We start from the raw sequence: 13,060 nt of genomic DNA on the forward strand, positions 1-13,060 counted from the left end.
GGGGGGATGCGGCGAGTTGGGGGCTTTACAAAATGGTTCTTTTCTTTGAAGGATGTTTACTGGGAATGTCTTTAGTAGAGACTTTAAGGCACAGTTCCTCCGGGAGGGGTGGTACTTAATGTTTGGTAGCTAGCCAGAACCGAAAGCAGAACCTGACGGGTTTTGGACCTTCAATGGCTGTATTATCATACAAATTTCAAGACTCCAGTTATGTGTAATATAGTTACATTATGGATTTAAACATCAATCTCTCCAGTGCACTGTATTCTAATATTGTTTCGGATTCGCTACAACTTTTTTCACACAGGTTTTCAAAAACATTTCAATTTACATACCGAAGGAGTGTGATTTTAAAATCCCATAATGTTCGGTTTAGACTCTTCTGTGTTGTGAAAGGTAAAACAGTGTCAGTATATTGAACAATTCTTTAAAATGGCAAACACATACTCGTTTAAGTAAACAGCCATTACGGGGTGTTTTAAAAACTGAAAACAAAAGCAGTGTTAAGTACGATTGAACTAAAACAAAAACACGTTTACTGTTACGATGTGTACAGGAAGGGCATAACATTACATTCGTCAAAGAATAAGTTGATTATTCTATATAAGGAGTTTTGTAGAAAGAATTAAAAAAAAACAATGGACCTTAGCTTTTCTGAACATTAAATTATATATTATTCTTTTAAGTTGGTGCTGCTGATGAATGACTAATAATTTACAAATGCGATGGATCCTGTAACGGTACACCTAGTTTGCATGCCTTTCAAGGGTGTGTATACATATGGTGCTATATTAAAATCCTCTTTCACTCTGTCAATTTTCTTAAGAAAACTTTAGTATTAGACAGTGGTGCACCCAAAAAATAAATGGAGTACTTTGTTTTGCATTTCAAGGCCCGATTCAGATGCCAGCCAGAGCCCACAGTACAGCTTCGAGTCCTTACCTCAGAAGATTTGCTTAATCTGTGGGGATGAAGCATCAGGCTGTCATTATGGCGTCCTCACCTGTGGGAGCTGTAAGGTCTTCTTTAAAAGGGCAATGGAAGGTAGGCTCTTTATTTTTGGTTTAATTGTAGACCAAGATTTATTAGATTGTAAATCTGATATTTTTTATATTTTAATTGTCCCTTCTAAGAAATGGTGATATTTCCATATAATTTAAAATATATGACTGTGTTTTAACAGTATGTTTTTATTTATAATACTCAAAATTGAATGTGGTTTGAACATTCCATACTCTTGACTAACGCTTTCGATATTAGACTCAAGTTATACTAATCTTGGGGACAGTGCTGCTATTGTTCATTACCCATTTAGCTTTAAAGAAATCGCTTGGCTGTAATTGTATTTTCATATTTCTATTATATATTATATGAAATATGTACTAAGCTTAAAATTTTGATCAAAAGAAAAATGGTAAAAATCATCAAAATTATGTATATGTACTATGTGTATTTGTATATATATATAATGCAGTTACAAATTTTCTACATGATTTTGTCTTTTCTCTACATGCATATTTATTAATACTTATATAATGGTAATTCTAAACAAATTTTTAAAAATTCTCATTTTGTTTGGCATATCTTTATAAATAAGTATATAAGGGGATAGGAGTAAACAGTTTAAAGCAAAAGAAAATTGTGGACATCGAAGTAACAATTTCTGTTACTTTGCAACAAGACTTTCATGTTTTTAAAATTGTCTAAATTACATATTTATCTAATGATTTTGGATTGACCTACATAATGTATTTTGGATTTGAGCTCTAATAGAAAATATTTTTAAATTTCTCTATCAACACTAAATTCTAAGCAAATACATTTCTATTTGAAGATAAAAATACACTTAAAGATCATTTCACATTTAAATTCTAACAATCAGTATATATTATAAGGAGCCGAAATGAGTTTAAAGTTCCCTCTGGAGTGCTGAGATCACACCTAGACAAGGAACCAAAGATCTGAATGCTTGCTTTTTTGCTTCCTGTTTGTGAGTTTTCTGATTTCAAGAGTTTTCTACTTATAAATAGGAAAGGAGGGAATGGGAAATTTTTACCTTAAGGGAACTTTCAAAGGAGTTTGATATGTATATTTAATATGCACCAAGAGAATAAAATCTAAAAGGCATTTTAAATTCATTATTTTTGTAGATGCCTAACAGATGATTCTTTACAACTATTAAGCCTTTTTTGATAAAAATGATTCCCAACTATTTATTAGTAGTATTTGTAATAATTCTACTTAAATTAATTCTTCTTAAAGAATATTTGCTTTGTATATATCTAGAATATGATTTTTTTTCCACAAAAGATGAATGTATTTAACTGTTACTGAACATACGTATTCAGCTTCGGGGGTTTTAATTGCATTTTAAATTAATTGAATCACTGTGTGAAAAGAGGCTACATGAGAAAATGGACACAACTGAGAGTGGCCTTAAGTTTCCTTTGGACATTATTTAGTCATAGTTACAAGTTGAATTTCTTTGTATGAATGAGTTGATTCTCCAGTGCATAATTGGAGTTACTACTCTCATCGGACTTTGGTTAATTTCTTGAATGCTTCTTTCAACATTAATATGATTTCCTTCATTCTTACTGTCTCCTTAGAGTAGTCTAATTTTGTAAGTGAATGACTCCCATAGAATCCCCTGAAGACCAGTTTTTTCTAGCCCAGCTCCATCTCTTTATAGATAAGCAGGTCCCAAAGACATAAATTTCAGTTTCCAAGGATCATACAACTAGTTAGTAACTAATTGTTGGTTACCATAGGTTAGATACTCTTTCATTGCAGTGCTTATAAATCAGAGATGGTGTGCACAAGAAGGTATATGACAAATGTTACTTAATTTTCAGAAGTTACTTCAGAATGTGCATATAGAACCAAAAGCACCCTAACTTAAATACAAATTCTTTTATAATATTATAATAGCATCTAAAACCACATAAAATGTCTTTCCAGATTTACTCTTAGAAAGCATTTGTTGAACAACTATTATTGACATGGTCCTCTTTTAGTCCTGAGTAGTAAAAATGAAGCACCTTTATTTGGCAATGTTTATGAAAAAAAACCTCAAGGTATATGTTTATAAATCATTCACGAAACTAGAACAAGATTACAAAACTATATGAGTAAGTTCATTCAACAGTTATTTTATACCTCTTATATTTAGATCTGTGCTTTAGATATTCTTCCCCTGACTTCACCTCTCCCTGCCTTACATATAAAATGAAGATAACAGTAGCTGCTCCTCAAAGTTGTTATGAAGATTAAATGGGTATATACTTGCAAAGTATTGAAATAAATGTCTAGCATATTGTCAGTTTCAATTGGACTACAGCTTCTGTAGTCAAGAAGTTTATAATAGAGTTTAAGAGGTAACATATATGCATGTAAGTCCTTTTGGCATGTAAAATAGAGATTGACTAAATGCGCAGATAAGCAAATCTGTAAAATGGTTAAGTTTGTGAGTTGGTGTGTTTCGTCAGGGGGAAGTTAGTTGTAGGATGGAATGTACATGTTGTATAATGATGGCAGAAGATTTCATGGAAAATATGAACTTCATTTGGTTATTAAAGGACAAGTAAGATTATTGATCTCTGGACATTGAGTAGTGCTTTTAAGTGTATATGTTCAAAGAGGAATAAAGAGATTAAGATTAGACTAAGACTTGAAGAGTTATATGAGGAAATCATTAAAATTAAAGGATGGGAAGTTTAAGTGCTGGTGTTTGGATGAATTTGGAGAAAATCAGTGGTTTAAGGCAAGATAATAGAAGTTTCTGGGAATTTTCATAAGTAAAAAGATGAGTAAAAGGATTTAATAATTGTAGAGGTATAGCCAATGTGAAATCTTAAAGTAGGGCTGTGTGATCAGCTAGTTCAAGGTAGACTATGTGTGGATGCCAGTATGTCCAGAAGTTGAAAGTCAGTGGTCAAAAAATAGATATTGTTACCAGGAATAATAATGATAACAGCATTTTAGAGTGCTTTCCATGCAGCAGTGACTATTTAAGTGTTTTATGGGTGTTCTAATTCATTTAATCCTTATAATATACATATTAATTATTATTTTTAGTTTCCAAAAAGGTAACTAAAACCCAAAGGTGTTAAATTGCCTTAATCACAATTAGGAAGTGGTAGACTCAGGATTCAAACCCAGGTAGTGTGACTCCAGAATCCGTGCTCTCTACCAACTACACTACATTTCTCTTAATAGGAAATCCTGTTTAAATTTCAAAGAAAAACAATAGAGCATTGTAAGAAAAAATGTGAGCCAAATGATAAAACATCTAGGAAGGTAAAAGTGGAAGTAAAGGAGATTGCAAGATGAAGGGTGATTAAAAGTGTGTGATATAAATGGGGGTGCCTGGGTGGCTCAGTCGGTTAGGCAGCCGACTTCGGCTCAGGTCACGATCTCGCGGTCCGTGAGTTTGAGCGACGCGTGGGGCTCTGTGCTGACAGCTCAGAGCCTGGAGCCTGTTTCAGATTCTGTGTCTCCCTCTCTCTCTGCCCCTCCCCTGTTCATGCTCTGTCTCTCTCTGTCTCAAAAATAAATAAACGTTAAAAAAAAATTAAAAAAAAAAAAGTGTGTGATATAAATGGATGGATGATACTAATTTCACCAAGAACCAGTTTCCCTACCTCTCTTCCAAGTTGGGAGTGAGAGACATTAAAGCCTGTAAAGAAGTCACCCGGGAAAACTGGGTTTCTCTTGGTATAAGACAGAAGAGAGAAGAGGCAGGGAAAAAAAATCACTTAGGAAGTGGGTACAAAGGGATCAGAAGAGATGACCTCTCTTACCCTAAGAAAATGAATTAGCCAAAAGCAATTGGTTGAATAGCTCATTGCATTCCTTTACTAAAGGCTGGAATGGACCAGAAAGTTGTCGGGAATTGCTCTAATACCTTTCAAGGAGATGAAGTCATAATGACCCACCAGTTCTATAAATGCAGGTCTGTGATTTTGTATTAAGAAGGAAAAGATAATTTCTCATTGGCTTACCTCTGTATGTACTGTGACTAACTCAGTGTTAGGAATACATTAGATATTCAGTAAATTTTGTTCTAAATGAACCAGTCATCATAACTGATGACGCCAACCTCTTATTCTTTGGATACTTTTTACTGTGACAGTATTTGTAGTGAATAAATTTGATGTAATATGGGTAAACAAATATTGTAATACAGTAAAATATTATTTAGAAGACACTAGTTATGTAGGTAATGATGGATTTTTAATTGTACTACATTATTAGCCTCATTTTTATTCTAGTTATTTTGAGGTATAATTGACAAATAAAATTGTAAGATATTTAAAGTGTACAATATGATGATTTAATATATACGGTGAAAAGATTCTCCCTGTCAAGTTAAGTAACACTTCCATCCCCTCACATATATATTTTTTTCTTTTTGGCAAGAACATTTAAGTTATACTCTCTTAGCAAATTTCGATTATATAATACAATGTTCTCAACTAGTCACCATGTTACACATTACATCCTCAGACTTTATTCATCTTTAACGTTTGTATGCTTTTACCAACCTCTCCCTACTTCCATTTCCCAGCCCCTGGCAACCATTTTTCTACTCTTTCTATGAATTTGATTTTTTTATTCCATGTGTAAATGATACCATGTGTCATTTGTCTTTCTCTGTCTGGTTATTTCATGCATAATGTCCTCAAGATTTAACTATTTATTTTGTTCATGTATTAATAACCAAATACTTATTGAGCACCTGCCATATGCCAGGCACTATGCTAGGTGCTAGCTGAAAAAATAGTAAAACAGGGCAGACCTGGGTCGCTGCAGCCCTCATGGTGTGTACTGTAGTGGAGGCAGGAAACATTCTACCAATTAGCATTTATATAATGAATTATAGATGTACTGAGTTGAATAGTTTAAGCAATATCTGGAAAACTAGAGAATTGACCCCTCTGTCAGAAGCTGGGGATGATGGAAAATGCCTTTTAGATTTGGAGAGACACGATCAGACCACAGAGGAAACTGAACAGAAATGAAATATTTTTATAACTAATGCATTTCTTTCAAAAGTTGAATATAATTGGTATCAGAGACTAAAAATGAAACTGATTTTGTGATACATTCTCTCTGCTATGGCTTTCAAAAGAGAAATAACACTCAAATTCATTTAAAGATTTTATTATTTTTAAGAGAAAAATCAAGAGGGAGGTACATAGATTTTCCATATACTTCTTCCCCTGGCATAGCCTCCCCTATTACTGACATCATCCACTAGAGAGGAACATTTGGTACAATTGATGAACCTACATAGACATACCATAATCACCCCAAATCCATAGTTTGCAGTAGGGTTTGCTTTTGATATTGTACCTGTAGGTTTGGATAAATGTACCATAAAATATGTCCATAATTATGGTATCATACAGAGTAGTTTCACTGCCCTAAAAATTCTATGTTCATTTATTCATTCTCTGCCCCCTTATCCTTGGAAACCACTGATCTTTTTATTGTCTCTATAGTTTTGCCTTTTCCAGAATGCCATACAGTTTCACTTACTGATATGCACGTGTTTCCTCCATGTCTTTTCATGGCTTGATATCTCATTTCCTTTTAGTGCTGAATAATATTCCATTGTCTAGATGTAGCACAGTTTATCCATTCACCTGCTGAAGGGTATTTTGGTGCTTCAAAGTTTGGGAAATTATGAAGAAAACTATTGTAATGATCGATGAGTAGGTTTTTGTATGGACATATGTTTTTTATTTCTTTGGGTAAATACCAAGGAGTGCAATTGCTACATTGTATGGATGTTTAGTTTTATAAGAGACCTCCAAATTATCTTCTAAAATGGCTATGCTATTTTGCATTCCCATCAGCAATGAATAAAAATTCTTGCTGCTCTCCATCTTTGCTAGCATTTGGTATTGTCTATGTTCTGGATTTTAGCCATTCTAATAGGTGTATAGTGGTATCTCATTGTTTTAATTTGCATTTCCCTGATGACATATGATGTGTAGCATGCTTTCATATGCTTATTTGTCATCCATGTATCTTTGGTGAGATGCCTTTTAAGGTTCTTGGCTTGTTTTTTAATCAGCTTATTTTCTTATTGTTGAGCCTCAACAGCTCTTGTATATATTGGATAATAGTTCTTTATTAGATGTGTCTTTTGCAGATATTTCCTCCTACTCTGTCTTTTTACTTTATTGGAAATATCTTTTGCATAGCAGAAAATTTTACTTTTAATGAAATCCAGTTTCTCAGTTCTTTCTTTTATGCATCATGACTTTGATGTTGTATCTAAAGAGTCATTACCAAATTCAAGGTCATCTAGATTTGCTCCTATGTTATCTTTTAGGACTTTTATAATTTTGTGTTTTACATTTAGGTCCATGATCTGTTTTGAATTAATTTTTATGAAGAGTGTAAGGGCTGTGTCTAATTTCACTTTTTTTCCATGTAGATGCTCAGTTGTTCCACACTATTTGTTGAAGAGATAGTTTTGCTCCACTGCAACCCCTTTATTATTATGTCAGATATCAGTTGACTATATTTATTTGGGTCTATTTCTAGGTTTTCTGTTCTGTTACATTGATCTATTTGTCTGTTCTTTCACCAATACCACTTTTCACCAGTGTTTTGATTACTGTATATTTATAGTAAGTCTTGAAGTCAGGTAGTGTCAATCCTCCAACTTTAATAATGTGTTGATAGTCTGTCTGGGTCTTTGGCCTCTGCTTATTAACTATAAATCAGTTTGTCAGTAACCATGAAGTAATTTTCTGGGGTTTTAGTGAGATTGCATTGAATCTGTAGATCATAGTGGGAAGACCTTACATCTTGACAATATTGAATCTTCCTATCCATGAACGTTCCATTTATTTACTTCTTTTATTTAATTAATGTGAGTTTTGCGATTTTCCTCCTATAGGTCTTGTACATATTTGGTTACATTTATGTTGAATACTTCATTTTTGGGTGCTAATGTAAATGACATTGTGTTTTAAATTTCAAATGCCACTTGTTCATTGCTAGATTTAAGAAAATGACATTTATATATTAGCCTTGCATCCTGCCACTTTCCTATAGGTGCTTATTAGTTCTAGGAGTTGTTTTGTCAGGTTTTTTACAAATTTATTTTCCACATATAAGATCATGTCACCTGCAAACAAAGACAATTTTATTTCTTTCTTCCTAATGAGTATACCTTTTATTTCCTCTTTTTGTCTTATTGCATTAGTAGGACTTCCACTACAGTGTTGAAGATGAGTGGTGAGAGGAGATACCCTTGTTTTGTTCCTAGTCTAATGGGAAAGCTTCTAGTTTCTTACTAGTAAGTAGGACATCATTTGTAGGGTTTTTTGTAGATATTTTTTATAAAGTTGAGGACGTTCACTTCTGTTGCTATTTCATGAGTGAGTGCTGGATTTTTTCAAGTGCTTTTTCTGCATCTATTGATATGATCATGTGATATTGCCGTTTTAGTTTGTTGATGTGATGGAATACATTAATTTTCAAATGTTGAACCATTCTTACATACCTAGGATAAATCCCATTTAGTCGTGTTGTAGACTTGTTATTAAATTTTTTAAATTCAGTTTGCTAAGGTTTTTCTTGAGGATTTTTGCATCTATGTTCATGAGAGATATCAGTCTGTAGTTTTCTGGTACTGTCTTTGGTTTTATATTAGCATAATACTTGCTCATAGATTGAGTTAGGAAGCATTCCCTCATTTTCTAACAGATAGTGGTGAATTGGGATAATCTCTTCCTTAAATGTTTGGCAGAATTTATCAGTGAACTCCTTTGGGCATGGTGCTTCCTGTTTTGGAAAGTTATTAATTGCTGATTCAATTTCATTAATAGATATAGGCCTGTTCAGATTGTCTATTTCTTCTTGTGTGAGTTTTGGCAGATTGTGTATCTCAAGACATTGGTCCATTTCATTTAGGTCCCTTTCATTTAGATTTGTGGGCATAGAGTTGTTTATAGTATTCCTTTATTATCTTTTTAATGTATATAGGATCTATAGTGATACCCCCTCTTTCATTTTTGATATTAGTAATTTGTGTTCTCTCTTCTTAATTAGGTTGGTTAGAGGCTTATACTGATTTTATTGATCTTTTCAAAGAACTAGCTTTGGTTGTTTTTTTCTTTACTGATTTGCTGTTTTTAGTTTCATTGATTTCTGACCTAATTTTTATTATTTCTTTTTTTTTTTTTCTTTAAATGGCTTACTTTGCTCTTCTTCTAGTTTGCTAAGGAGAAAGCTTTGATGATTGTAAATTTTGGATCTTCTTTTCTAAAATATCTAGTTAATGCTATAAATTTCCCTATAAGCACTGCTTTTGCTATATGTATGCCACAGATTTTGGTAATTTGTGCTTTCGTTTTTACTTCAGAATACTTTTAAATTGCTCAAGATTTTTTTTTCTTTGAATCATGTGATAATTAAAAGTATGTTGTAAAATCTACATGTGTTTTTTAATTTTCAGGTGTGTTCTGTTGAAGGCTTAATCCCATTGTGGTCTAAAAGCAGACATTTTATAATTTCTATTTTTCTATTCTTCAGATTTGTTAAGGTGTTTTTTATCTTGATGAATGTTCTTAGTGAGCTTGAGAATGTGCATTCTGCTGCTGCTGAATGAAATAGTCTATAGATGTCAATTATAACCAGTTGAATGATGTTGTTGAGTTTAACTGGGTCCTCATTAATTTTTTTTTCCTGGTAGATCTGTCCATTTCTGTTAGAGAGGTGTTGAGGTGTCCAACTATAGTAGTGGATTCATCTCTTTCCCTTCGTAGTTCTATCAGCTTTTGCCATACAAAAATTTAATGCTCAACTGTTAGATGCATGCACATTAATTAATGATTGTTATGTCTTCTTGGAAAATCAACTCCTTTATCATTATGTTATATCTCTCTTTACACCCAATAAGTTTCCTTGTTTTGAAGTCTACTCTAATTATACGTTCAAATTTTCATTGGCCAACTCATGAATTATTTTCCCTGTCTTTAGAGCTCTATAGTGCTTTCTCCATATTTTGTAGTCCATAAAATTATCCAATAGTCGCTTCCACCATAATTTCTTTGACTAAAATTTGGGCTCTTGGGGTATTGGGTGGCTCAATTGGTTAAGTGTAGGACTCTTGATTTCAGCTCAGGTCATGATCTCCCTGTTCATGAGATCCAGCTTCTTATTGTGCTTTGTGCTGACAGTGCAGAGCCTGCTTAGGATTCCCTCTCTCTCTCTCTCTCTCTCTCTCTCACCCACCCTCTCACCCTCTCTGTCTCTCTTCCATTCATGTGTGTGCATGTTCTCTCTCTTTTAAAATAAATAAAATGAATAAACTTAAAGTGTTGTTTTTAATTGGGGCTTTTGAGAAGGTAATTTACCAATAATCTTATTTAATTTTCTCTCTGGTGCAGTCTACCCTGTGACAGTTTTTCTGTTATCTTAAAAATAAACATGTAGTAATGCAATGGATTGGGCTTTTTTTTTTTTTTTTTTTTTTTTTTGTAAGAGAAAGAGAGCATGTGCATGTGCAAATGGGGAGGGGTGGAGGCAGGGGGTGGGGAGAGAGAAAGAGAGAAAGAAGGAGAGAGAATCCCAAGCAGGCTCCACGCTCAGTGCAGAGCCCATTGTGGGGCTTGATCCCATGACCCTGGGATCATATCTGAGCCGAAATCAAGACACTCAATTGACTGAGCCCCTGGACTGGAATTCTAAACTCTATAAATAATAATAAATATTATTATTAATAAGTACTTGGATAATTTATCTTCTGCTACACGTCTCTCAGTTTAATATTTAGCATGAGTTGTAAGCTGGTGTTAAGCACAATTTTTCAATAAGACCCATTAAGGTCTCCACTTCACTGAAAAAAAAGGGGGTAGAAAGATCACATTGAGGATCTTCTGCTTAATATTAGGTTATTTGGGTTTGTCTGTTATTAACAATCCTTCAGAACCTGCATCTTAATACCCCTGCAAGAATCTGAAGGCAAGGCATTGGTATTAAGACCTACCTGTTAATGCTAACAGCTAGTGCTTCTGCTTCAGCCTTTGAGATATTATACCTTAATTAGTCAAGTAACACAATAATACATTCTCCTTTAAAAAGGTAAAATATTACCAGTAAGGCTTAAGTCCTCTTTGATCAATACTTCTAATCTGTGCCCTTCCCTACCATTATTCCCTATCTCTATCTTAGTTTTTAATGTGTGTATGATATGTTCATATATAAATGATATCCTATATATAATTTGTGTATTATCCTTCATCATGTTTTCATGCAACAGTGACTTGAAGCTCTGTATATTTATTTATAGTCCTAGCTTGTTCTTTTAACTATTGTATAAAAGTTCATAGTATAAAAATCCTTTTATTAAGGCATCACTATCACACCGTTACTTGAGTAAACTTTTTTGTGTCTTCTTGAGTGCATGCCTTGTTCCTCTTTCCAGAACATAATTAAGTATTTTGATACAGCTCTAAATGAACTATATGATTAGCTTCCTTCATGCTGCTAAAGTGGTTTAAGCCATTAATTTTTTTACATACTACATTTAAAAGTTGCTTATGCTAGAACTAGAAAGATGAAAGTGTACATAGTCCCTATCTTTGACATGTACAAAGCCAGAAAGAAGAAGAAAAACAAAACAAAAAAAACTTCTGTACAATTAGTGAACACGAGAATAATACTTTGACTTGAATTATGCCAAAGCCATGGTGACACACCATAGTATTCAATTAGACAAATTGAGAAGAATTGCATTTTGTTCCACTAACATATCCTGATGTTGTGTAAGAGGCTTATTCATTTATACTTAACTACGCTTGAGCATCATGTAATCCTTCTAAGAGTCTATCAGGTGGAGACATCACAGATGAGTAGCTCACTACAAGGTATAAGGGTCAAGATTCAAACCCAGGACATCTGACTCCAACTTCTGTGTTTGTGTGCCTCTCTGCTATTTCTCCACAATGTTTTGTATTTGAATAAATATTAATTACTTTATAATTTTTCAGAAAAAAACATGATCTCTTCCAGAGGATTGGTTTTCAAATTGTGCTCCTTAACTCGGTCCCATTCCTTTTTCAAACTAGAACAACTCTGCTTTTGTCTGTTTATTTGCTTTATTCTTCCACTTAAGATTTTATTTGAACAAAGGATTTTCTGCCAACTTTTTCTTTTACATACCATTTCATCATGACAGGAAACCCTTAGGCCTCAAACAAATGTTTATTCAGGTACTTGAATGAATCCTAAACAGTTCCTTGACTTTATTTGCTGATGCCTTTTTTGACATCTCTGCAAAGGTAGGGTGAATGTTTGGTCAAGATTTCAAATCCAACTATTTAATATTTGAACAGAATATCAACGTTATCATCTGAAAATCACATATGAGTTATAGAGCTCTGTCTTTATCAGCAAAACAAAGTAATTCCAGGGAATCTTTTATCAATCACTTTTTTAAAGGACAGATTGAAATAATTGATACTTAAGACAGTAACTCTAATGATTTACTTCCCTGGATGTTTAAACTTTATCTTCATTTAGAATATTCGAAAGCCACATACTCTATAGATCTTCCATATCTGCCTAATTTGTATAAGGGTAGATAAACACAATATCCTTCTTATTGCTGAATGACCCTCATATAATAAACTACATAGTGCATATTTCACATAATTTATCAGCCTATTGTGTTTTCCTTTTTATGTTAACTCCTACAAAGTAAAGAAGTAAATTTTCATGCTCAATTTTTTTAATGTAATAAACTTAGGTGTTTGGTTCTCTACTGCTGCTACAGCCTTTTGTGTTATGTACTTTATATAAAATTTTAATAAATTATAATGTTTTTGAAGCATAATACTCAATCATATCATATCTTCAGAAAAAAAATACTTTCAATGTTATTTTCTCTTCTGTGATAAAGTGATTTATGAGACTGAATAAACAAGTGGTAAGTGTGGACCAAGACTGAATTCCTTTGAAAATGTCTTAAGAGCAATCACTCCAGAAAAGCACATGAAAATGTTATATATAATTATAAGGTATTCTGGGATCC

The 13,060-nt window shown here is 33.1% G+C and overlaps 1 protein-coding gene across 3 annotated transcripts in view; it reads left to right on the forward strand.

Annotated features, from left to right (window-relative positions):
* Positions 1 to 13,060, forward strand: part of PGR (progesterone receptor) — a 104,816-nt gene that overhangs the window by 2,589 nt on the left and 89,167 nt on the right. For all 3 annotated transcript variants that reach the window (XM_042904222.1, XM_042904223.1, XM_042904224.1), the window contains exon 2: positions 893 to 1,044. In XM_042904222.1, coding sequence (XP_042760156.1) covers positions 893 to 1,044 — 152 coding nt within the window. The remainder of the gene's footprint in view (positions 1 to 892; positions 1,045 to 13,060) is intronic.

Source organism: Panthera leo, chromosome D1 (assembly GCF_018350215.1).
Source record: "Panthera leo isolate Ple1 chromosome D1, P.leo_Ple1_pat1.1, whole genome shotgun sequence".
Classification (NCBI taxonomy): Eukaryota; Metazoa; Chordata; class Mammalia; order Carnivora; family Felidae; genus Panthera; species Panthera leo.